Raw genomic sequence first — 23,941 nt, forward strand, 5'->3', positions numbered from 1 at the left:
GCTTTGATCCTTAGATGGCTTCATCCAATGGCATAAGTTACTTATTATCATATCTTGGATTTATATATGCAGAAGCAAGAAACAGCTTTTCATTATCAATTAATTAGACTCAATCTTGTTTTACGCATGTCCCTGCAATAGGCGATACAAGAAAAATAAAATTACGTAACGACATTGTTTAACATAATTTCGAAAATGAAAATAGACGAAATCCGACAATCAGGTATATGAATTTATTCCGATCGAAACAAATGATATCAGTGAAAAAATAATAGTTTTCCTATTAGTATCCTTTTATTACGTATTGGTAGTTACGTGAAACAAGACTAAAATATCTATTTATCTACTTATATAAAAACCACACACGGTACATATCAGATTCATAATGCATATACGTAAGCATGCTCAAACTATTATGGAATTAATATCAGAAATCAAAATGACAGAGGAGCACGTGGCGTGGTCTTCTTATGAGACCTATTTCTGAGAGTGAGCACAAGTGCGCCGGCCCTACCGAGCCTGATCCTATTAAGGAGTTAACAGGTATCTGGTTAGAAGACGAACAACCCAGTCGTATTTCACACTTGGTCAAGTTAACAGTGTCTATTGATAATCACTGGCACATCATTTAGTTATTTAGGGCCTTAAATAAGGCATTCAGAATTTTAAAATATCCAGCGTGAACAACGATCACCAAAATGGGTGATATAATTGGTCAGTAAGAATTCACGTCAAGGAAAAATTTTGGCGAACAATATAGAAAGTGCAGTGGAACAGTTGTTGGTAAATTCGACAAGGGAGAGAAAGTGTTCTATACTTTGAACTCAGTGAAATTTTATTAGTCTATAAAACAATAGAGTTGCATAATCGTCGATTATTATCTATTGTTATAGGTGCCTTAACCAAAGAAATTTATATTAATTTAATCGTGAATTCAAACTCGCGTATGTTTCGAAGCAACTGAAATTTTTCTGTCTGTTTCATTCGTGTAACTAGTTGGCAATGCGTAAATTCGATTACCATAAGAGAATATATTATATAATTAACTACGCTGATATATATAAATCTTCGTTGTAATATATCTATTTTAGCAAGACTGCATATTCATTTGATTTCTAAAGCTTCGGTAAAAATCAATCTTTCAATATTATTAACACTAAATAAATTTACTTCTTCGATGATCACACTTTATTTTGTTTCATCTATTTGCTCTTTTGTAGTATTACAAGATAAAATGTAGCTTATTTTCAATAAGGTTTTATCTATCTCTTCTATGGAAAGATTTAGTTCCAAGAAATGTTTTTATTGCCCTATACTTACACGGTATGACAGTGACAACATTTCTCTTCGTGGTTCACCGCAACTTTCTATAAGACTTGAACAAGGAATCATCTCGTATAAAACTACCGATAAATGCTGCACGTTATGTTATTAACTTCATTCATGATTTATCGTATACCATACTCATTACATCCCAATAGAATTGAAATTTATAATCGTAATAATAATCGGAGGCATTAACGTAATAAAGATATTAATATAATTTTTATGTATTATTATTAATGTGTATTATTAATAATAAGATGGTAAATTTCGACAAATTAACTAATTTTACTTGTACAAATAAAATGTAGAAATATAATTCCCTATTTCAGAAATGACCGGTGGTGGGACCAATATGGCGTACCACGGTCTGAGTCAGCACGTAAATTTTGACGTGATACCAGATCCTGGAGATCGCTTCGTCTTGGAAGAATTAATCGGAGAAGGAACCTATGGAGAGGTTTACAGTGCGTATTGCAACGAATCTGGCAATAAAGTTGCAATTAAAATTTTGGAGAACGTCGCCGACAATATCGAGGAAATCGAAGAAGAGTATCTGGTGCTGAGAGACTTAAGCCACCATCCTAATATTCCTCTCTTTCGTGGTTTGTTCTTGAAAAGAGCTAAACCTGCTCAAGAAGAGGATCAATTATGGTTTGTCATGGAGGTATCGTTGCACTAATTTTCGTCTCATAATGTAAACAGGAAAGCGTAACGAATATACAATCGAATACATCAATATCATCACCTAATTAAACGTTATTTGATACCGCTTTGAAATTTCCAAAAAAAAATTCAAACGAGTTATTATAAAACGTTCCGATCGTAGTTGTGCACCGGAGGGTCAGTGACCGATCTCGTTCAAGGCCTGAAAAGAAAAGGAAGGCGCCTAACGGACGACCAAATAGGTTATATCCTCGCAGAAACGGTGGAGGCACTAATTTATTTACATAGCAATCATTGCATGCACCGTGACGTTAAGGGACACAATATTTTGCTTACCGAAGATGCACACGTCAAACTGGTTGATTTTGGCGTGTCTTCGCATCTCGTTGCTACCCTCGCCAGAAAAAATACCTCGGTTGGCACACCGTACTGGATGGCACCTGAGGTAAATTCCAAAATTCCTTCTTCGACGTTAACGTCAACTTTCAATTATTAAAAGTTTCAATCGTCTTATCAAAATACGACATTAATCAATGTGAAATCTCACAAATTACGAATAGGTGATAGCTTGCGAACAACAACTTGATTCTTCTTACGATTCTCGATGCGACGTTTGGTCAGTTGGAATCACGGCAATCGAACTAGCAGAGGGCGATCCACCCCTATCTGAACTGCACCCTATGAGGGCACTCTTTCAAATCCCCAGAAATCCACCACCGTCCCTCAAGAATCCAGATATCCATTCTCCAGAGTTGGTCGACTTCATCACGGAATGTTTGGTGAAAGATCTCGAGCACAGGCCCTTTGCAAGCGAACTAAAAGAGCATCCTTTATTGATGAATATCGAGTCGAAAGCGGAAAAGATTAGAAACGAAATACAAGAGGAGATCCGACGTCAAAGAGCTGAAGGTAAAGTTCATAGACAGCCCGAAGTAACGACCAAACACGGCAAATTGAAGACCGATCGGAAAGCTAGACCAGAAAAGATGTATATGGACGACCTGGCTGCTTTGGACATGTTGTCGGAGGATGCAATCGTCGATCAGTTACAACACAGATATGAACAAACTCAGATATATACTTATATCGGAGATATACTTGTAGCTGTTAATCCTTTCACAAATTTGGGACTGTATACAGGCATCGTAAGTATCATCAAACTCTATTTATCGAAATTTCTTAAATTTCAAGTTATCTATGCAGGAACAAAAGAGATACAAAGGCCAAGCAAGATCGGACAATCCACCTCACATTTTCGCCGTCGCCGATGCTGCGTATCAAGCACTGCTACATCAACGACAAAATCAAGCAATTGTAATTAGCGGGGAGTCAGGAGCAGGAAAAACAGAAAGTGCGAATTTGCTGCTGAAACAATTGGTTTACCTTAGCAAAGCTCCTAATCGTAATTTGGAAGAAAGAATTCTTCAGATAAATCCGATAATGGAAGCTTTCGGTAATGCGACTACTGGGATTAACGCAAATTCATCGAGATTTGGCAAATATCTTGACTTAACCATGACTAAAGGTGGTAAAGTCACTGGTGCCAGAATATACGTGTATTTGTTAGAGCAATCTCGCGTTGTAGCTCAAGCTGAGTAAGTTTCTGTATATCATGTATTTGTCGATATGTACGTTGTACGCTATGTAATAATTTTAACATTCTGATCTCGTTAATTCACACAGAGGTGAACGCAATTTCCATATATTTTACTACATGTACGATGGTCTGGAGGCAGACAATCGTCTTTCAGAATTCTACCTGGATTCGAACCTTCGAAAGCATCATCGATATTTGACAGATCAGAGTCAAACATCTCAAACGCATATCGATAAATTTCAACAACTAAAAGTCGGTTTTAAATTACTGGGATTTCAAGATAGCGAAGTGGACATAGTATATCGTATTCTGGCTGCGATACTTCATCTGGGCGATATCGAGTTTGGTGAAGTAGCCAGCGAGGATAATACCGATAACAAAAGCCGCGTGATTGATACAACACCTTTACACAGAGGTAATATTACCAACAAATTTATCTCTTCTAAATTATCGTTTCTTTCGTTTTCCTTCCTTTTCTTCTTACTTTTTTCTTTCGAGAAGAAGTACTCTTTCGAAGAAGAAGAATTTATGGAATTTATAAACTTCGAAACACGTTTCAGTTTCGCAATTACTCGGTGTGGAAGAAAATGATCTTTTAGAAGCATTGACATCAAATTCCGTTATGACCAGGGGAGAAACAATCACGCGTAACAATACGGTAGCCGAAGCGTGTGCGGCTAGAGACGCGATGGCAAAAGGATTGTATGGTCGATTGTTCGACTGGATGGTCAATCAAATCAACTGTTTACTATGTTTCAATCGTTCACCGAATTACGAACCGCTGGCAATCGGCCTGCTGGATATATTTGGCTTCGAAAATTTTCCGAGGAACTCCTTCGAGCAACTCTGCATCAACATCGCCAACGAACAGATACAATATTACTTCAATCAACATATTTTCACCTGGGAGCAACAGGAATATATGGCGGAAGGAATACCGGTAGATTTGGTCGAGTTCTCTGACAACAGACCCGTTTTAGATATGTTACTCAGCAAACCTATGGGACTTTTGGCTTTATTAGACGAAGAAAGTCGATTTCCCAGAGCCACCAATAAATCCCTAATCGGTACGAATCTCCAATTTGTTGTTTTTCGACAAAAGTAATGCATTCGATAATTATTGTGCATATATTACAGAGAAATTTCACAACAACATCAAGTCCAAGTTCTACGTAAGGCCAAAATCGGACGCAGTTTGTTTCGCAGTCCATCATTTTGCGGGTCGCGTAGTTTACCAAGCGGATGGCTTCTTAGAAAAGAACAGGAATTTCCTACCTCCTGAAGTAATCCAGCTGATCAGGCAATCTCAGTACGATATGGTCCGTTTCTTGTTTCAATGTCCGATCACGAAAACTGGCAACTTGTATTCGGCTGTTCACGAGACTGATTCGAAAAAATTGTCACAGTCGAATCAGAATACGAAGGTATCTAGGTTTAGCTACTCGATTAAACTATACAGACTTGACAACGCCGACAACTCGAAGACAACGCCGTCACAGTGATAATCTTACAGATTGAAAATTGCTGGAAATTTCGTTTGAATGAAAATTTGTTTGTAAATTGCATTAGGAACGGTACTCCAGTCGGGGGTTGGCGTCACAATCCAGAGCTCAACAAACCGTAGCAACTTACTTCCGTTACTCCCTTATGGACTTACTCCAAAAGATGGTGTCTGGGTCGCCACAGTTCGTACGATGCATAAAACCGAATGACTCTAAGAGCCCACGATTCTTCGATAAAGAGAAAGTCGTGAAACAATTGAGATATACCGGGGTCTTGGAGACAATAAGGATCAGACAAAATGGATTTTCGCATAGAATATCGTTCAACGAATTTCTAAAAAGGTACTCCTCTCAATTTCGAAATATCGATTTAATCAAAGTTCATAGATCACCCTTTATTAAGTATTAAAAATTAAACGGGCTGTTTTAAATATTTTCGATTAAAAAATTGTGTATGTTTCAGATATTGTTTCTTAGCATTTGGATACGACGAACGTGTGGTAGCGAATCGCGACAATTGCCGTCTCTTCCTGATCCGTTTGAAAATGGACGGATGGGCATTGGGCAGAACAAAAGTTTTCTTGAAATACTATCACGTCGAGTTCCTTTCGAAGATGTACGAGGAACAGCTGAAGAAAATCATTATGGTTCAATCGTGTGTTCGTCGATGGCTCGCTAGGATCAGATTTAAGAAGCAAAAATGGCAATTCGCCGTGTCTGTTGTAACACTACAACGTCATATTCGTGGCTGGCTGTCGCGGAAGCACTTTTTAGAGGAAATGAGGAAGAAACAAGAAGAAGAAGAAGCAACTGTTCTACAAAAAATGCAGGGTATATGAGTTTCCTCCTATTTTTTTTTCTTTTTTTTTGAGATTTCTCTCGGGGAATAAAATTCACAACATACATTGTACATTGAAAAGAATATAAAACGAATCGATTTAATATGTTTCACAGAGGAACAGAAAGAGAAGGTGGAGATTGAGAAGCAGACAGAAGAAGACGAGGAAGATGGAACTACGAAAGAAGAGTTGAAGGAAGATGATGCTGCAGCTATCATACAAAGTCGTAAGATTAATCCTGATAAAAGCATAAATTTACGTTGAATTTCATAGAAATTAATGTAACAAATTCTTTTTATCGTTAGATTTCAGAGGATACACAATTCGCAAACGCTTTGGACCTGAACTGGAAGAACATTTCAAGAAGATCTTGAACAACTACGATGATAAATTTGAGGCACATAAAGCGTTACTGCGCGAAGGTTTAAAGAACGAAGAAGCAGCGTTTATAGTCCAACGGTGGTACAAAAAGGAGAAAGTGAAAAAAAGGAAACCTCCGACAAAAGATCCGGTACATCATAAATTAAGGCAAGCTGATCTCATACAATTTTCTCAAAACGTGAGTAAATGAAATTTTAGATAAAAACTTTGATTCCACTTGCGCGTAATGTTTCATTTATTCCAATGGGTTCGAAGGTTCATATGAAAAACCAAGAAGTGCACAAGAATCTACGTCACAATAAGCCAGGAGTGCGATTAAACGAGATAGAAGAACCACCACCGGATTATGTTCGACCCGAAGGATTCAACATGGTGCAGCCGATCATACAATATCGAAGTGGCAATCAAGTGGATGGAGAGGAAACGATCAAGTACTACCGTGACTTGAAGGATGAGATGAGCAGGTAAATAGACATAATGCACTGACGCGATCGATTATTCATTCTCATTTTCTTCGAGCGAATGAGAAATTCGAATGCTCAATTTTCCAATGCTTTTGGCACTCGCATCGGAAGTGGTTCGGACTTCGAAGAAGAAGAAGTTGGCTGGGACTTACCGTTGATACAGCTAGAAAATGACCTTCACCCATTGACGAGGTATATTCGTAGATACCAGGGAGATTTTATCAAATTGTTATCTACCTGTAGATATTTGTAAAATCTTCTTCGACCTCTTTTTCGAATATCATAGTCCTAGGCAGTAGAGATCTACTTTAACATCGTCACTGAAGATCCCATAATCTTTTATCGAATATCCTATTCTATCCTAGAATACAGAATACCCTTTTAAAGCACTTAGGCCATAAATTCACTAAAATATTCGAAATAAACGAGCTATTTGTATTATCCTTGTACCATGAATCTTATTGTTAATTACACTGAAAATGTGTCCCTTGCCAACACATCTACAAAGCGAACAAACAGTTTCGAACTTCAGCAAGATTTTAGCGGATCCTACTATCAAAGAACTGTGTACTATACCTGTGTAAAACAGTGACGTAGAAAGCAGGAACGCATGTTGTGCATGAAAATTACTGCTTTATTTCTAATCTCAGGAGTCGAATTGGGCAGATTCTGGAAGTGAATACCGAGAGGAGAGAACGTTTGGAAGCTCAGGGAGACTTTGCGATAGCTTCGGAACAACAACTTTCGGATATATGGCACAAAGCTTTGAGAAATCCGAGCGAGGATCAGCAACAAGAGAACTCGGGCAGAGTGGGGTAAAGTCAAACTTTCTCAATTAGACGTCTATTGTCTTCTTGCCTAAACTTAAGTTTTCAATTTAAAATGGAAACACTCCCCCTCAGACAGACAGTTATCATTACGTTCCTTTCTTTACTTGTCAAACTCGCAATACATTGTTCTTGTAAATAGGCAATATCGTTGAATTAATCATTGTACGATAGCAATCGAGTTTTACTAATCTTTCGTTGTGTTTCTGTACCTTGCCAGAGGTATCATGGCAAACTTCCAGGTAAAGCTATAAACTTATGCCATCCGTAGTATGTATCATACCTGTCTCAAAGATTTAATTTCATTTAGAAATCGTTTTAAGGTAGATTTTATGTAAATATCAGAGAAAACCAACTTATCTTACACGCGTATCTAGTGATGGGATCTGAGATACTTTGAATCAGTTCGAACAGGATACGAAGCTTAAAAGTCTTGAAACCCTTGTTAAATAATTGATCGTCTTGGAAATCTTGAAAGTCTTGATCGTTTTCGATGTCTTGAAAGTCTTAGGGCTCGCGATAGGGCTTGATAACGTGATGTGACTTAACATATACTGGACGTAGAAAGCATTCTACACACTTTAAAACGGAACAACTGTTTGAAAATTGGGCCAGACGACTTGATCTCTTTTGAGGAGTTAGAAGGATTAGTTTACTAAATGACGCGCAAAAAATTATAAAAATGTTGCAATTGGTCGAAATTACGAAGAAAACAGTAATGAAAATCTCAACAACACATTTTGATCCCACCCACTGTATATTGCAGTTATGTATAATAGTAATGTAGACGCGGATAACAAACGTGCATGATCGACTAACGTGTTACATGAGACTGCAGTGATGAGTATTCATGTTTTACTGCTTTTTTATTACTTTGGTTCAAATAGTATCATTGATCATAAGATATTAAAGAAAATCCAGAAAATGTGAGTTATCATAAATACATTTATTTATGTTACTCGTTTCTATAGCTTGCAATACATATCACGAATACTGATACAAATCTGGCGAATGCGAGGAAAAACATATAACAAACTAGGAAAAGTTTTTCAAATTTAGAACAAAAGTTATGATAGAAATAAGTTTATTGCGTATACATTAGTTATTAGTTATTAGATAACAAAATCGTATTGATGGAATTGATATAATATTGTGTATAATACAAAAGATAATATAATATACTATACAGTATAAAGTAGCAAGTATATTTTAAGGTAAATAAGTTAATAATTATAAATATTAATAATAATGCTTCGTAATTACGTATATCGAACAGAGCACGCCTCGCCGATTTCAATGATCTTCAAATATGTCATTAGGCACATGTTATGATCAGTTTCACCTATTCATATGTACCTACTTATTCGTCGTTTATTCATATAACTGCAGCTCGGCTTTAGTTTTCGAGATATTCATATAAATATATATTCTTAAAACTTTTTAGTTTAATATAAGTTTATGTACGGATACGATTATATTTATATTATACGTTCGTGCTGCGATGGGTTTATACCACTTCTCGGGCTTCAATTTTTAAACACATGGAAATAAAGAAGAAACTTATCTATTCGAGAGCATGTACTTCGGTAAATGACAGACTTTCCTTATGTTCACTAACATTAATAGAACTAATAGACTTTCTAAATGATCAAAAAGTGATTCACGGTAAAATAATATAGCTCGAAATCTTTCTAATTAGTATAAAGAATAGTTTACCATAAAAATGTATGAAACGATTATTGTTTTTTATGGATTTTTTAATCCAAATCTAAAATCAAAGTATCAAAGAAAGAAAGTTTGTCATTTACTAAAATACATGCTCTCTAGTAGCTATGCTGAGATTCTTATTTACTTGTATTTAGAAAGAGAAACGTGAGGCCACATTTAAGTAAAAAGTTCAGCAAGAATATTATATGAATATCTCGAAAACTACAACTGGGATAAAACTTAGGTAAAGTTAACTCATCTCCGATTTCGATAATTTTGAAATATATTGTAAGTTTATTGCCGGTAATAGACATTGAATTCTGCTTCTAGTTGCGCGTCACTTTGACAGTGTATATGTCAGTTTGGTTGCCAACCGCTGACCGCTTATCTTCTGTTTATAAACGAAAATCGGCCGAGCTTACAGCTTAAGGTCCCGTACACAATTACATACACAAGACTGTAAGAAGCGTCTGTTATAATTTAGCTTGATTAAAAGTGAATACAATCAATGCATCATGTTTGGATTAGACTTTTCAATACGGCGTTGCCTCGTAGCGGCTAGATTGGAAAGTCTAACCCAAACCCAATACATTGATGATATTCAGTTTTAATTGAGTTCTAAGTTATAAGAGGCAATTCTTGCAACCTCGCATATGTAGTTACACATGGGGTCTTTAAGCTCGTCCGACTCTGATTTATAAATAGAAGATAAGCGGCAACCAACACTGACGCATACGCTACTGCAGGCGCACAACCACAAACAGAATTTACTGTAGTGGTATCGACAGATTTTTGCGAATATCTTGAGAACTAAGCGAGACTGCCGATCATACGTATAGGAAAAAATTGTTCAGAATCATGCTCCCATTACATATTAAAAAATCATCAAAATCAGAAAGTTTCAGTTTTACCTGTATATTTACTGTTTGATATTCTGCACATACTTCATTTAGTTGTTAAAAAGTCATTCGGATCCATTCCCAATTTAATAACTATCCATCTAAATAACTATCCATCTAACTATATCCATCAAAAACGTCGCCGTATACAATCTTATTTTAAATCTAGTTGCTTAGCAAAAGACAAGTATTCCAAATGCAAAATTTACTGAACATACCAAAATATAAATTAATTTTAAAAATCGAGACACGTTTGAATTTAAGATACGAAATATTTAATGGATTATTAGAATAAATACAAGCAATGGCATCAACACTATCTTCTTTCCTCCATTTCTTTCGATTTACTAACTAGAAATGAGCAAAATACATTAGCTAAAACTTTACTTATGTTACAACCATTTCTTTCTAATCATAGAATTCAATACTGGATCCAATATCTCGATTTCTAAAGTTATTGTAGCCATGAAGCAATTACACGTTTGTCTTAAATTGAACAGTGAGAATCTTTCAGTCATAAAATTAAAACAACAAATATCTCAAGAGGAATTTATGTTTAGTGAAACTGCTGAAGGAGCAAAGACATTAATCATAGATCAGATTTCAGATGTAGCTGATATTGAAGGTACCTCGTTTGAGATAAACACTGATAATCCTTAATAATGTTTCACCTAGATCTTAATAATACATCACTATGAACGTCTTGTGACAACGAAATAATACGATAAAATTTGATTAGTGAAGATTCTATAACGGAAAGTTGTATTAATAGATATTCAGATCCATTACAATATTGGAAAAATAACATATCCAAATATCCCAATGTTGACAAAATTAGCAAAAGCAATTTTGTCTTGTTTTGCCACATAAATGCCACGCAAAAGAAATTTTTCGAAGGTAGGAATTATGATCAATAGCAAACAAAACATTAAAACATGCCACTTTGAATACAATTTTAATATCAAATAAATATTATTATTTATAATTATAAACTTATTTAACTTTAAATATAATTGTTACTTTATACTATATATAGTATATTACATTGTGGATTACACAATATTACATTAACTTTAAATACGATTTTGTTATTAAACAATTAATATATATACACAATAAACCTATCATTTTCATAAATTTTCTCCCAAATTTGAGAAATTTCTATTTTCTTTTATTTTTTTCCCCGCTTTCACTAGATATCAACACTCGTAATATGTACCGCAAGCTATAAAGTATAGAAACGAGTAACAAATAAATGTATTGATGATAACTCAATATTCCTGAATTTTTTATAATATTTTATATCAATGAACTTTGAACCAAGGTAATCAAAAAGTGATAAGATACTGAATACTCATCACGCTATCAAACACGCTAAAACACGCTAAACCGACCAGGATATACCAAAACTCAAGACTCAAGACTCAAGAATTATCAAGATTATCAATAGCTTTAAGCTTCGAATCACGTTCGAAGTGATTCGAATTGTTTGCTATATATGTACAGATTCGATGCGATTCGAAGTATATCAGATCTCACGGATGTATCTTTTTTTTCATTTAATACACTTTTGACTAACATACTTTAGTTACTTTAAATTATGTAATTTATAAAAACAAAAACTTATTTTCTGGTGCATACATTCTAATTAAAATATAAGAAAGATAGTAAAAAGCTGTACAAAAAAATAAAACATGTACGATCGAAGAAATATTTGAAAAATAAATACTTTATCCGACATTTCCATAAAATTTTTATCGTTCGAATTAAAAAATGCCTATACTATTTCTGAAGTACATATTCCGATACCATTATCCGATAGATCATTATTTATCTTCATTCTTCGAGTTTCATTTACAAATCGGTAGTTTCGAAATCGATAACGAAAAATCGATATCTTAGGCGATCTTCGATTTAAAGCAATTCTTTTCTTTACAGTACAAGGACTAATCACACGGCTAGCAAAGACTTGCGGTTCCCTGAAAGATATTCGCGCTGTAAACAACCTACAGTCGACTCTTCGAATATCAACCATTCAAATGGCCTACGATTCAAATACATCGACAGATACAACGGTGTAAATGACCGTCAACAATCTATCAGTGGTCAGCAGCAGCGTATCGTCAATGGACATCATGCTGCAAATGCTCATCAGAACCTGTTTAAGGGAGGTCATAATTTTACAAACGGACGATCGGCGTTTGTTAACGGGCACGTCCCTCTAAATAATTATCACGGCCCCGCGAGCGGACACGAAACCACAATCAATAGCCATTCAAACTCGGTTAATGAACATTCATCGGCGAACAATTTGGTCAAAGTTAATGGACACCCACTTTGCAGTAACGGATACCGAAATATCATTAGTGGTTGTGAAAATGGTCTGTTCATAAATAAAATGGTCGTGGGAGATGATTTGATCAAACCTTCGAAATTAAACAATGGTCTTAAGAATAATATAAATGGTCATGTAAAGGAGATACAGCCTACGAAAAAAAATGACAATTTAAGAAAACATCGATCACCTGGCGTAGACAGCAAAAAGGGAATTGACCGATTGGTTAATTGTCAGAACGCCATCAATGGTCGATTAGCTGCGAGAAAAGATTTGGGTAAGGATACGTTTGGGATCCCAGCTGATCTCAGACAAATCCTCAAACCTACTATCGTCGTTCAGAAGCAACGAGAAATCTTTAAGGTAGATTACGATCCAGAAGATATCAATGGACCGTATAATTTCCGGCAGCTATTGAGACCAGCTGAATACCTTCCTACGGAATCTTTAAGAAAAAGGAAGGGCGGCAGCTTAGCTTGCAACGGAGTTTCGGTATCAAAGGACAAGGTTACTGAGAAACACGTGAAAAGAAGAGCACCGCTCGCACCAAATCAAAATAAGCTCGTTAACGCGAAAAAATAACTTTCTTAGACATGTTTTTTCAGATATTCTACGGGCACCTAGACTGTCATTAAACAATGTAGAATAATTATCGATCGCATATACGAATTCCCTAAAAAATATGTTTCTAGGGATACATAAGCACAGAAATGGCAAAAGATACTCGAAGAAGATTTAAGATTTGAAAAAAGTATAACTACAAAATAATTCTTATCTAGTTAATATAACGCGGCTATATCGCAACATAAGGCAAGGTATTAATAATCCGTAAATTTTATCAACCGATATTTTTCAGTATTATTACCATATGAAGCTGAAAATATGCGAGTCGGATCGTTTGACGAATTGTGTATGTATTAGCCGTATCTAATAATTTTCAAACTTATGCGAACTAGTTAGTTTTCGTTAAATTTTGTGAATACTAGTTATTCGTAGAACTTTGAATTTTTTTTAAAGTATCAAGAATTCATTTGTGACGAAAGAATAATGATAAAATACAACAGATTCTGTGAATTTAATTCATTGTAATTCATGATAACACGTTTGTCATCTATCGAGTTATGTTAGTAGTAATAAGTAAATTAGTAGTAGTAAGTAATACTTATTTCTCATTATTCGTTCGACTCAATAATTTGATCTTTTGTATCAAATAAATGAAAAAAGAGATATTGATTTGTTTGATACAATCAACTGCTGCTGCTTAACGAAATACATCTCAAGAATATCGTTCATTTAGAACTAGTCATGTGTAGCTTTACAAGAGTTAGATGTGTTCGATAGCTTTAAAATAAATGTTCACAAACTTCTGACAATGTCTCACCGTAATATTTATGTTTTAGACGCGTACGTATAACTTTCAAACACGACTACGAACATAATCTATTGATAAACTTGTTTATTAGCATCTCGTCCTATTAAATGTTTCCGAATACGTCTTAATTAGTCGCTATTGTCAAATGTTTATTAAATCCTAATACTAGTATGTATTTCGAAAATACTGCTTGTAAATAAAATTCTGATAGAAGCAAAAATATACTTCTACTTATTATTACATTTATTATTTAAACATATAGGTTCTATTTATTTCGAGTTTTGTTTTTCGGAACTATTATTTAATGTTTTGATATAAGTCGCAAATTTATTTTATGAAATATTTACTGAATTTTCTATTTCTAGTTCTATAAGAATTTCTAATTCTATAAGAAAGAACAGTTGGATAATTTTCTGTTGATAAAATAACGCGATAATTGTGTCAAAATTACTTTATGAAAATCTTTATGACAGTTTCAATATTCAATATTACATTTTCAACATGTTACGTCCTGTGACCCAAACATATATTATCATTTCCTATTCATAAAATCATTTAATAATCTATAAAATCCTCTTTACTACGATCAAGTCTATTGCCGTTCCAAGATTTAGCCTTTTTTTTATTATTTGTCAATATACTGTCGAGGTCCTTAATTCTACAATGTATTCTTTAAGTCAAGACGCTCCTTGGGATTGAGGTGAAGGTGGATGTAAGTGCCCAGGAAATACTCTCGATGTTCAACGATAAAGTTTATTTAACAATTTACAGTCAACAATCAACAATCACGCTTCTCGAATGTGTTTGCTTCGCTGTTACGTCAGATTCTTCGCACTTCGTTGTTCGAAACAGAATGAATCTTTTGTTCAAAACCGAACGGATCCTTTTCCTTCGTTGTCCCTCGATATCCCCACTACGCACGCGTTTGTTAGATGTCCGCGACCGTTGCCGCGTATGCATTCTTCCGAATATTTGGCGGAAGAACCGTAGGGATATCGATGGTACATTAGGCATATCGGCCTTATGCTTTAATGGTATAGCACTTTGTGTCGCGAAACCGTCGGAAAGTTCCGTCGTCGAGTGCCGCCACAGAGTTATTGCTCGTTACGGTAAAACACGGAATAAGCGGGTTTTTTCATGTACAACACTCGAAGGCCGATTTCACCCGTGAGCGATCTTTGGTAGGGGGCGACCATCGCCCATCCTTACATATCAGTTTTTTTTCATCCAATTAGTAGCGATGGTCGTTGCCCTCGCTTCCTTACCGAAAATTACAATCAACGAATCCACTTGTCTCGTGCTCTAGACACACCCATCACTAGTTTTCCTCCTCGATATTGTCACGTAAAATAAAAAAAGGAAATCTCTGATGAAAAGAAAAATAAAATATAAAAAAAAAGAGAATTTATTTTTGACTTTCGATTGGATCTGTTTTTTTTTTTCTTCGTCACCCCTCAATATCCCCACTATCCGCGCGTTTGTTAGACGTCCGAGATCGTTGGCACGCACGCCTTCTTCTAGAACATTCTAGAACATAGATATACATTGTCGCCTAGTGCCGCCACATCTTTATCTCCATCATCCGCCCATCGGGTTTGAAGTGTGCCGGTCGTGACAATATCACCGTCACCGAATTTCACTTGCAATCAACTCTTCGGTCAAAACACTCCTATATCTTTCACAAGCAACACTCGCAAACACTTCAAAAGTTGTTGGACTTCGTACACCTTTTTCTTCCTTAGGTATTCAAGAAGTGAGCCATTAATACCTTTGATTCGGATTACGACCTTCTCAATATATGTATGTTTTCTGTGCCGGGGTACATCACCCCATTTGTTGTTGGACTTATTTGTAACGTTCTTTTTCAGTATCGAGGTAAGAGTATTTATCCAACCGCTTCGTTCTCGGAGTACCGTAATATTTACCCTAACACTTCGTTCTTGGGGTAACACGATATTTACCCTACTACTTCGTTCTTATCTTTTCTCGCTTCATTCGTGTTCTTTTGCGTTTCTTAAGTTCACACAATATATCTATAGAAGTGAGAGATCGTAGGTGTAACGACAGACAATACGGTAAATCATACGTACAGGTGTAAGGTGTTGATATATTAATAAAATTTGTATTTTGTCAATGAGATTAGTTTGAAATTTATATTATATATAATATAATATATATTAATATAATATAACATATATTAAAAAAGAGATTTCGAAGCGTTTAATGCAATGCTCCATTTTCATATTTCTGTTAATGGCGCGCAAGCCGTTAACAGATTCAAAACTGCATACCTTCTTTTCGGTATAATCGTTGATTCTTGCTTCGAAAACTTCATCCTCGCTGTATTCTACGCGTACTGTACTTTGTCTTTCTTTCAGTTTTATAGAAAAATTTCGATTTAAAAGCGATTAAAACACAGAGAACTAGGAGCAATAAACGAGCACTATCCAAACGCGGTAACTCCATTAGAACTCGGAAGATGGTGCTACCGTAGCTTCTTGAAACTTGGTTGCATAGTTACACGACGAGAAGTTGCAGGTATATCGCCGTTGCAACTGAATGTCGCTGGCGTCGCCGATTAGCAACGCAACGATTGGCTAGTAATTCGAATAGAGGGGCATCTAGGGAAATAAGTGGAAACGCACGAGTGTTGTGAGAGGGTTGTGTGGACGCACGAGAAGCAAGAGGGGTGCAACGAACCCTCTAGGCTCGGTTCGAGTCTACGGAGCTCGGAGTTGTGTTCGAATCATGGCGACACCCGACCCCGTAGACCCAGCCACCCTAGAGATAAAGACCCGTAGCATAGAACAGACACTACACCCACTAGTAAAGCAGGTAAGACAGTTTATCGGAAACCGGAGAAAAAGAATGTTTGTTTGCTCTAATCACTTGGTTTTTATTTGAGCCGCTTACATTCCTGGCTTTTAACCGCGCTAGGTTAAGGTCTTACCCCGGCTTACCTCGATGCGTTACGTTCTGTTGCACCGTTGCACGGTATTCGGTATCACCTATAGAATAGTCATGCTTGTGTGCGTGTTCATCTATACGTCACTCTGCGTATACGTGTACCATCATACACGTGTAAGAGCGTGTACAAACGCGAACGATGCATGTATTCATAGGTAAGTGAGAGAACCGTGTACACGACAGAGAAAGAGTAGAACTCGTAAGACGTGAGAGAAGGACAAACAAGCGTGCCGGTTGCTCTGAAGAGCGGGATAGATATACATAAAGAGTGTGTATGCGGGGGATTAAGTGTTACTTACGACAGAGAACGTGCAGCATTAACCATTCCTGCGATATCGATTTGATCTTAACGGAAGTGCCCTTTTTAGGCCTCCATGGTTTTACTTTCAATAGAAACATCACTGTATTTGACAGTTCTCACGCCGGGCATGTGCTTTCTATCATCCAGCGACCGGGCTGCCACGCGCTCCAACTAACAGATATTTTGGTACTACATACATATACATACTTCTTTCTCTTCTGTCTCTTTCTGTTATCCACCTTTTTTATTCTCACTCTTCTAATCATGGCTACATACATGTCTATATATATATGTATCTATGTATGTATGTGTGTGTGTGCATATATCGGAAGTCACATGACTTGTGTTTCGTGTCGCGGCGTCAATTTTGAGTTTTCATAAAATTATGACGAATTTTTCGTTGTGTGTAATTGCGGTATGCACCCTATAATTTGTATACATGGTCGTCGGTACACGCTAGGAAGCACACATACAAAATCATTCTATAAAAGTCAAAGCACGTTGGACGAATTTGTGAAAAGTTTTAATCGAATGAATTCGATCGGGTTAATACACAAAACACCGACCATATTATATCACCATGGCAAATACACATTTAGATTAAATTATAATTTCAATAAAACCTAAACATTTGCAAATCTAATCAGTCCAAGTACAAAAACATATTCCGTCAACAACCTGTTTCGTTTTCGATTTTACAAAATAGAAAACCAGAAAAAAAGATAAAGAAAATGCGTAGTACAGTGAAAAATAGAACCAAATATGTTTAACTACAGAGGCCATTTCGTGACAAACTTTAGTCCCGTGATTAATGACACAAACGCCTTTAGCCTCTGTCGCTGATTTCTGAAATGAAAAAGGGTCACAAAGATTTTCAGTCGTTTATAATAGTCTCTGCTCATAGCTGTGGAATTGATTCTCTATAAATATCGTGTCTATTCCCTGCAGCAAGTCGGATTGGATAAGATTCTTTAAATTTTCTTATACACTATCAAAATATAACTGTAAATTTAATCAAATCGGCAAATTCTTTTAATAACGTTAGATAATTAACAGATTTGGAACTTATATTAATCTAAAAGAAAGACGCCGAACCAAAGGTTTGAAAAATATTATTACAATTTAATCATGTTTTGTAAAACAAATATCAAAGGATTACTGCTCCTTTAATCAAATGAAACACAGTTCGTTTTCCTCTTTGAGCATATTTCAAAGGGTACGTGGCTTTAAAAGGAATCTGAATTGACGATAATCTTGTATCGCTGTCATCTGAAATCTTCACCTCTTTATAAGACAAAATAATCAAACATGAATCCCACAATCACTTTGTTCATAAGAAAACAAAGGCAGAAGAGCAAATAAACAGATTCGAGTGAATTTTTTGTATCGAAAATCCATTTAATTTAATAATCAACGGTCTAGTTTTTTTTGCGTTACTTATAGCAGCTTCAGATGGTTGCCTTGGTAGTTCTATACCACGAAAGCTGAATGATTATATTGAGTAGATTCACAAATATCGATGATCGTGAATATATTTAATTATATAGTATTACTATAAAATTTTGTTTAAGAAGATATTGAGTAATTTTAGAAAAATCTATCAGTATCGTTGAACGATTTTTCGATTTCAAAAACTTCCATAGAGAACTTAGACGATTAGGAGCAAAATGCAAAAATGGCGTGTTTAAAAAAACTGATATGTGACAAAATGCTTTATAGGTAGTCAGGTTAATAGGAGTGATCGATCGGTCCAATTAACCAACCGCCGTTTGCGGGCGTGTCGCGGTGAAAATTATTTCAAGTCAAAAGGGAGCGAAATATCAGTCGGTCATGAACGACCTTTGTGTCACGTTAAGCGATATTTCCTAATGTTAGTGCACACGTATGATCACAAAGAAACGGGAAATTGGTGTGTATTGGTTAAACCTCTTAGGATAGAGAAAGCACGCGAGTGTCTGGTGCATGACACAGAAGGCGATCGTTACGGGCTGCAGCCACTTGTTAGAGCTCCGTCTAGCCACCTCCTACCTCTTTCCCTATCTTTCTTCTACTTTTCCCTTTCCCTTTTCTATCCCCTCCTATCCTCTGACAGAGACCTTCGACCTATACTTTTCGTACAGTCTATTCTTCCCATCCGGTGTTAGAGTGGTGGTTGAACTGCAGTTAATATTTTATTGACCATCGCCTACTTTATTCGTTAGTAATCACGATTATTTCCTTTAATGCCCATTCCTTTCTTTCATTTCACTTTCCCCTGCTTATTTCAGGTTTTTCCACGGATCTTCAATCGATCGATCATTATTATAAAATAAATTTCCTTGTTTAATCTTTTTAAGATGATAGTTTGTTGCAATTAATTTTTTAAAAAATCGTCGAATTGTTATGATTTTTCTATTGTCATTCAAATCTAAGAATAAAAGTCATTAAAAGAACTGACAAGTTACAAAGTATGAGAATTCATGAATTTTTGTTGTTATTTCAAAAATAATTATAAAGTAAATTTAAAAGTCAAAAAGTAATTATGGGTATGGTATTTTTCACGTCATCGCTATTAAGGAAGGTAAATTAAAGAAAAATTTCTGGAGCACTTCAATTAATCGTAGTTCCACTGTTGAACTCAGGTTTTAATATTATCAATGTGTTAAGATTGAGACTACAGGCTGTCCATCATTCGTGTCAATTGTAAATGCAAATTAGACAATAACTATAGAATAATCTGCCGACTGATACCAACATCGTAAAATTTTAGTTCCATACGAAATTTTAAAAGAAATCTTCGACCAATTTTCTTTTTTTATTGTATGTATTACTTCATATAATTCCTATGGTTGTATGCTTATTAGTGTTGTTGTACGTTTTTTACCTACAAAATTAAACTATTTTACAACTTCGAAAGATCTTTTTTTTGTAAGTAAGGAATATAACGACAGGTTACTTTTAAGTGGCAGATTTATGAAGTCATTGCAATATGTTTTACTCGACTGATTAGGAAGATAGGATTGAACTTTAAATTATTCAGGTTTATGTTATCTTTCGACATTTTCCCAGAATACTTTGCATACTTTTAATATATTTGAAGTTATTCCACGATATTTATCTTTTCAAATGCTTTTTTCGCGGAATATATTTCAAATCCATTGTAAATGTAAAATTTTATTGTCTGTTATCCTTACTCCTTTTATCCTTGCTTTATTTCGAATTGTTATAAATAATTATATTTACTTTGATGTCTATTACTGTAGTGTAACATTTGCTTATGATTCGTGAACTTCTTACAAAATAATAATTTTATATTTTCTTTAATAACTTTTTTAGTAATTTTATATCTTCTCCCTCTCCTTTTACTTTTATAAAAGTACGTTATAATACTAGGAATATATCGTAGCCTTTATCTGTCAGGTTGTCAGGTAGGAATAAAAAAGAATTTTTAGTGGAGAAGTCGGCGACACATTCGTAAGCCACCAATATCTGGTGAGAATTTCTCGAGTGACACACTCGAACACTTCAATTAACCTCGATCTTCGACCTAACCCCACAGTGACCCATTACTGACACGTTACAATCAGTAACTACGACCACAGCTTCCGCAGTGTCTGTCCATGCTTATATATATATATATATATATATATATATATATATATATATATATATATATATATATATACACACGAGAAACTCTGACAGATAAATGGTGCCGTAAAGAGTTAAAACACCTCAAAAGATATTTTGCCAGTATTTCAACAAACTTATTCAACTTGGTCGTAAATCTTCTTAAAATGTTCTTTTACTACGGACATATCTCCTTCATGTTTTCATACATAAACAGAGTTGCTTATGCTTTATATCTTCATCTTTATACGATTTTATGAAACACATTTCCTATTTTTATTCATATAAGAAGATGTATTTAAAATATATCCCGGAATTTTTCAATTGTAAACTCCATTGTCTGTTGTGCTCAAAAAAATTTGGAATAGGAATTTCATAAAAGTCGTTTGCAAAAGACGCAATATAAACACGCATAGGCTTAAAAGTACGATTTACATTTCTGCTTAAAACGGATTCTTAATTTATGTTTCTCATTAAAGGAGTTTTAAAGTGGTGCGTATTAAAGTTAATACTTCGGCCTACTGTCTCTCTCAACAAACCGATTCTGGATTAGGTTCGAATAACGAGAAGCAATTTTCTCGTGCACATACCAAATCCCACTGATCCTAAGCGGTGACTTCGTCGGTAAATTTTCCACTGAAAAATTACTTTTCGTACTTTCGATCGTTCAGATGTTAACGATTGAAGACACTGAAAGACAGAACTTTTCCCGACATGTGTGCGCAGTGAACTGTGATTTACGACCTCAAAAAGCAGTCATTGACGTTAAGATCCTCGGCAAAGTCACTATAAACCTCAAACGTTTTAGAAAATTTAATAATGATGTATAATACAACGGTAATTAAATGATTTTATTGAAACGATCCCAATTTTGCAAATTTTGTCTATTTCCGAGCATCAAGTGCTCGAATTTTACTTTAAAAAATAATTTATATATAAGTAATACTTTATATATATATATATATATATATATATATATATATATATATATGTATATAATCATAGGAAAATATAATAAATGTAGAAAACGTAGCTATATTATAAGTATACGAATTCCAAATCAATTAAGATTATAGACAGTTAAAGTATATCTTTATTATATATTACATTGTTAATAGATTTAACTAATAAATTTTAAGCTTCTAGTCAACAAGAGGACTCTTCAGTTTAAGTGTAGTTTCGTCACGTATTGTGCACAATACGTACTTATTTACTTGTTTCGATTTTTAATTTCATCATTAAGCAAAATACCTGCAGATCTGTCATTAGACATTACAATTTTTTACTCTAATTTCTTTCATTTTGCTTATATTGCGCTTACAGCATTTTCATCAAACATCATCATTGATCTTTTTGCATAAAGTTTGAAATTTCCTTAGAGCATTTTACCTTTTGTATTTTGTGATATATTTATGAAAAGTTTAGAATGATGCAATTTAGAATGATAGCAATGATGAAATTGAAATACATAAGAAACTTTCAGTGAGTCCAACTTGAGGCTATGTGCTCAAGAAGTTTAATCATTCATTAAAATTCTTCCCACTACTTTCATTACCGCCTCCTGTTTTTTCACGTTCCTGTTGCCCTTGGAGTTTTAACGATTTGCACAGGGTTCCCGTAATATTCAATATGGTGTTCCCATTGAAGAATCACATTAATTTCTAATTAAACCAATAATGTCCTTCATTTATACAATATGTCCATAAAGAACAGAATTTATTGCGCGAGATAATTAGTTGATATCAGTGTAGTCTCCTTGTATTTATACTTTGGATCTAATACAATTCTTTGAAGTTTTACGTAAACAAATAATTACAAATAATCTCTTTACGTAAACAAATCAACAAATAATTCGGAAGTAATATATCTGCTTATGCAACGTACATATTTTTCGTCTGCATGCAAAGCAAACATGTCAGAAGCCATTGAACAAACTAATATTGACCGTCGGTCTATATTATCTATCCAGTGATAGTGAAAGTTTGATTAACGTTTTGCTAAAGCTAAGAAGGGTTAATATCCACCGTATACATTGGACTTCAAATTATTCCATACCCCATTAACATGATAAAATCCTAGTATTATGCCAGAGTTAATTGTCTATATCATGTAATTTAAAACGAAAAGAAAAGATATGCCGATATTTCTGCAATAGTTTCAAAGGAAACGAGTTGTAGCTGTTCACGTGACACATTTCGTATTCATTTGTCTCTTTGTATGGCGAAAGTTTGTACGAAGCAACAACCTGAATTTTCTCAGATAGTCTCCAATACTTTCAATTGTTTTCTTACATATATATAAATTAAATTCAGTTTATCAGATTACCATATATGTATGTCCCTTGTAAAATTGTATTCCAACAAAAGCTCATTCGAGCTTTCCGAAACCTACAACGCACATATCGAGTTAACGAAGTTTAAGGAAAATTTGTTTCCCATAAATTAAATACTCGGTTCATTTCTTGTAAGCCGTTTCGATCGCCATTTCATAATCAAAATCAAGATGAAGTTATAAAAAGGTATCTATTCTTTATCTTACATGATTTTGTTTCGCTTAAAAACATGATCAAATGGTAGTAAATCCCATAACTGGAAACATTGAGATCTTTCTTAACCGCCTAGCCACAATAAAAGGCTTTAGACAGAATATAGCATCGCAGAAATTATATTAAAAGCAGTGTAATGCGGTTTTTCGAGCGTGATAGTCCATTAAAAGGAAATGCCACAAATTTCAATCTTCAACGCGCACCACCTCAAAACGTCCATCGTCGTTTCTATCGTCGGTCGTGTTAGATCCAGCACAATAAATTGCACGTATCGGTGACCATTGTACTAGAATGAAAAGTTACCAGCCTTTTCTACTTATTACTACTTATCTTAAATGAATGGCGTATAAGGATTTTATGTCGCACAACGCTTTTGCATGATCTCCAGTCATAACAAAAATAGGGGAACAAATAAACATAAATGAAAGAACATTTCATTATCGCTATTAATCTAAACAAGCAGAGGAAAGATGCTATTACTAAATTTATAAAGCAGATTACAAATAATCAAAATTGTACTTATTAAGTTCTTTCGTAATAGATATAAATTAACGAAAATATTGGGTTCGAAAAATTTGTAGCACAATTTACATAAAAAATAAAAAGT

The 23,941-nt window shown here is 34.7% G+C and overlaps 2 protein-coding genes across 8 annotated transcripts in view; both read left to right on the forward strand.

Annotated features, from left to right (window-relative positions):
- The first annotated feature begins 547 nt into the window (after positions 1 to 547).
- LOC126872933 (myosin-IIIb-like) lies at positions 548 to 14,132 on the forward strand. 4 transcript variants are annotated; one of them, XM_050633209.1, is made up of 17 exons: positions 548 to 714; positions 1,656 to 1,990; positions 2,153 to 2,434; positions 2,550 to 3,134; positions 3,193 to 3,584; positions 3,673 to 4,001; positions 4,147 to 4,653; positions 4,724 to 5,010; positions 5,156 to 5,430; positions 5,552 to 5,919; positions 6,043 to 6,153; positions 6,233 to 6,486; positions 6,564 to 6,772; positions 6,884 to 6,964; positions 7,423 to 7,587; positions 7,820 to 7,841; positions 12,144 to 12,300. In XM_050633209.1, exons 1-17 carry the CDS (start codon positions 699 to 701, stop codon positions 12,153 to 12,155), a joined length of 4,230 nt encoding a protein of 1,409 aa, XP_050489166.1. In that variant the 5' UTR covers positions 548 to 698; the 3' UTR covers positions 12,156 to 12,300. The 4 variants fall into 4 exon arrangements, with proteins under 4 accessions (XP_050489166.1, XP_050489163.1, XP_050489164.1 ...); XM_050633206.1 differs by lacking the exon at positions 7,820 to 7,841 and having other exon boundaries at positions 12,144 to 14,132; XM_050633207.1 differs by lacking the exon at positions 7,820 to 7,841 and having other exon boundaries at positions 6,043 to 6,150; positions 12,144 to 14,132.
- Positions 14,133 to 16,517: 2,385 nt separating this feature from the next.
- LOC126872936 (alpha-catulin) overlaps positions 16,518 to 23,941 on the forward strand; it is an 80,908-nt gene continuing 73,484 nt past the window's right edge. For 3 of the 4 annotated variants that reach the window (XM_050633221.1, XM_050633219.1, XM_050633220.1), the window contains exon 1: positions 16,519 to 16,747. In XM_050633221.1, the coding sequence (XP_050489178.1) occupies positions 16,661 to 16,747 (87 nt within the window). In that variant the 5' untranslated portion in view covers positions 16,519 to 16,660. Of the gene's footprint in view, positions 16,748 to 23,941 lie in introns of all 4 variants that reach the window. The other variant, XM_050633217.1, reaches the window with a different exon arrangement.

The sequence above is a fragment of the Bombus huntii genome, chromosome 14, assembly GCF_024542735.1.
Source record: "Bombus huntii isolate Logan2020A chromosome 14, iyBomHunt1.1, whole genome shotgun sequence".
Classification (NCBI taxonomy): Eukaryota; Metazoa; Arthropoda; class Insecta; order Hymenoptera; family Apidae; genus Bombus; species Bombus huntii.

Excerpts from the sequence above, each read along its gene's own strand:
- LOC126872933 (XM_050633206.1), top strand. Across the intron at positions 2,435-2,549 it reads CGTACTGGATGGCACCTGAG|GTGATAGCTTGCGAACAACA; the intron begins GTAAATTCCAAA and ends AATTACGAATAG. Across the intron at positions 5,011-5,155 it reads AGTCGAATCAGAATACGAAG|GAACGGTACTCCAGTCGGGG; the intron begins GTATCTAGGTTT and ends AAATTGCATTAG.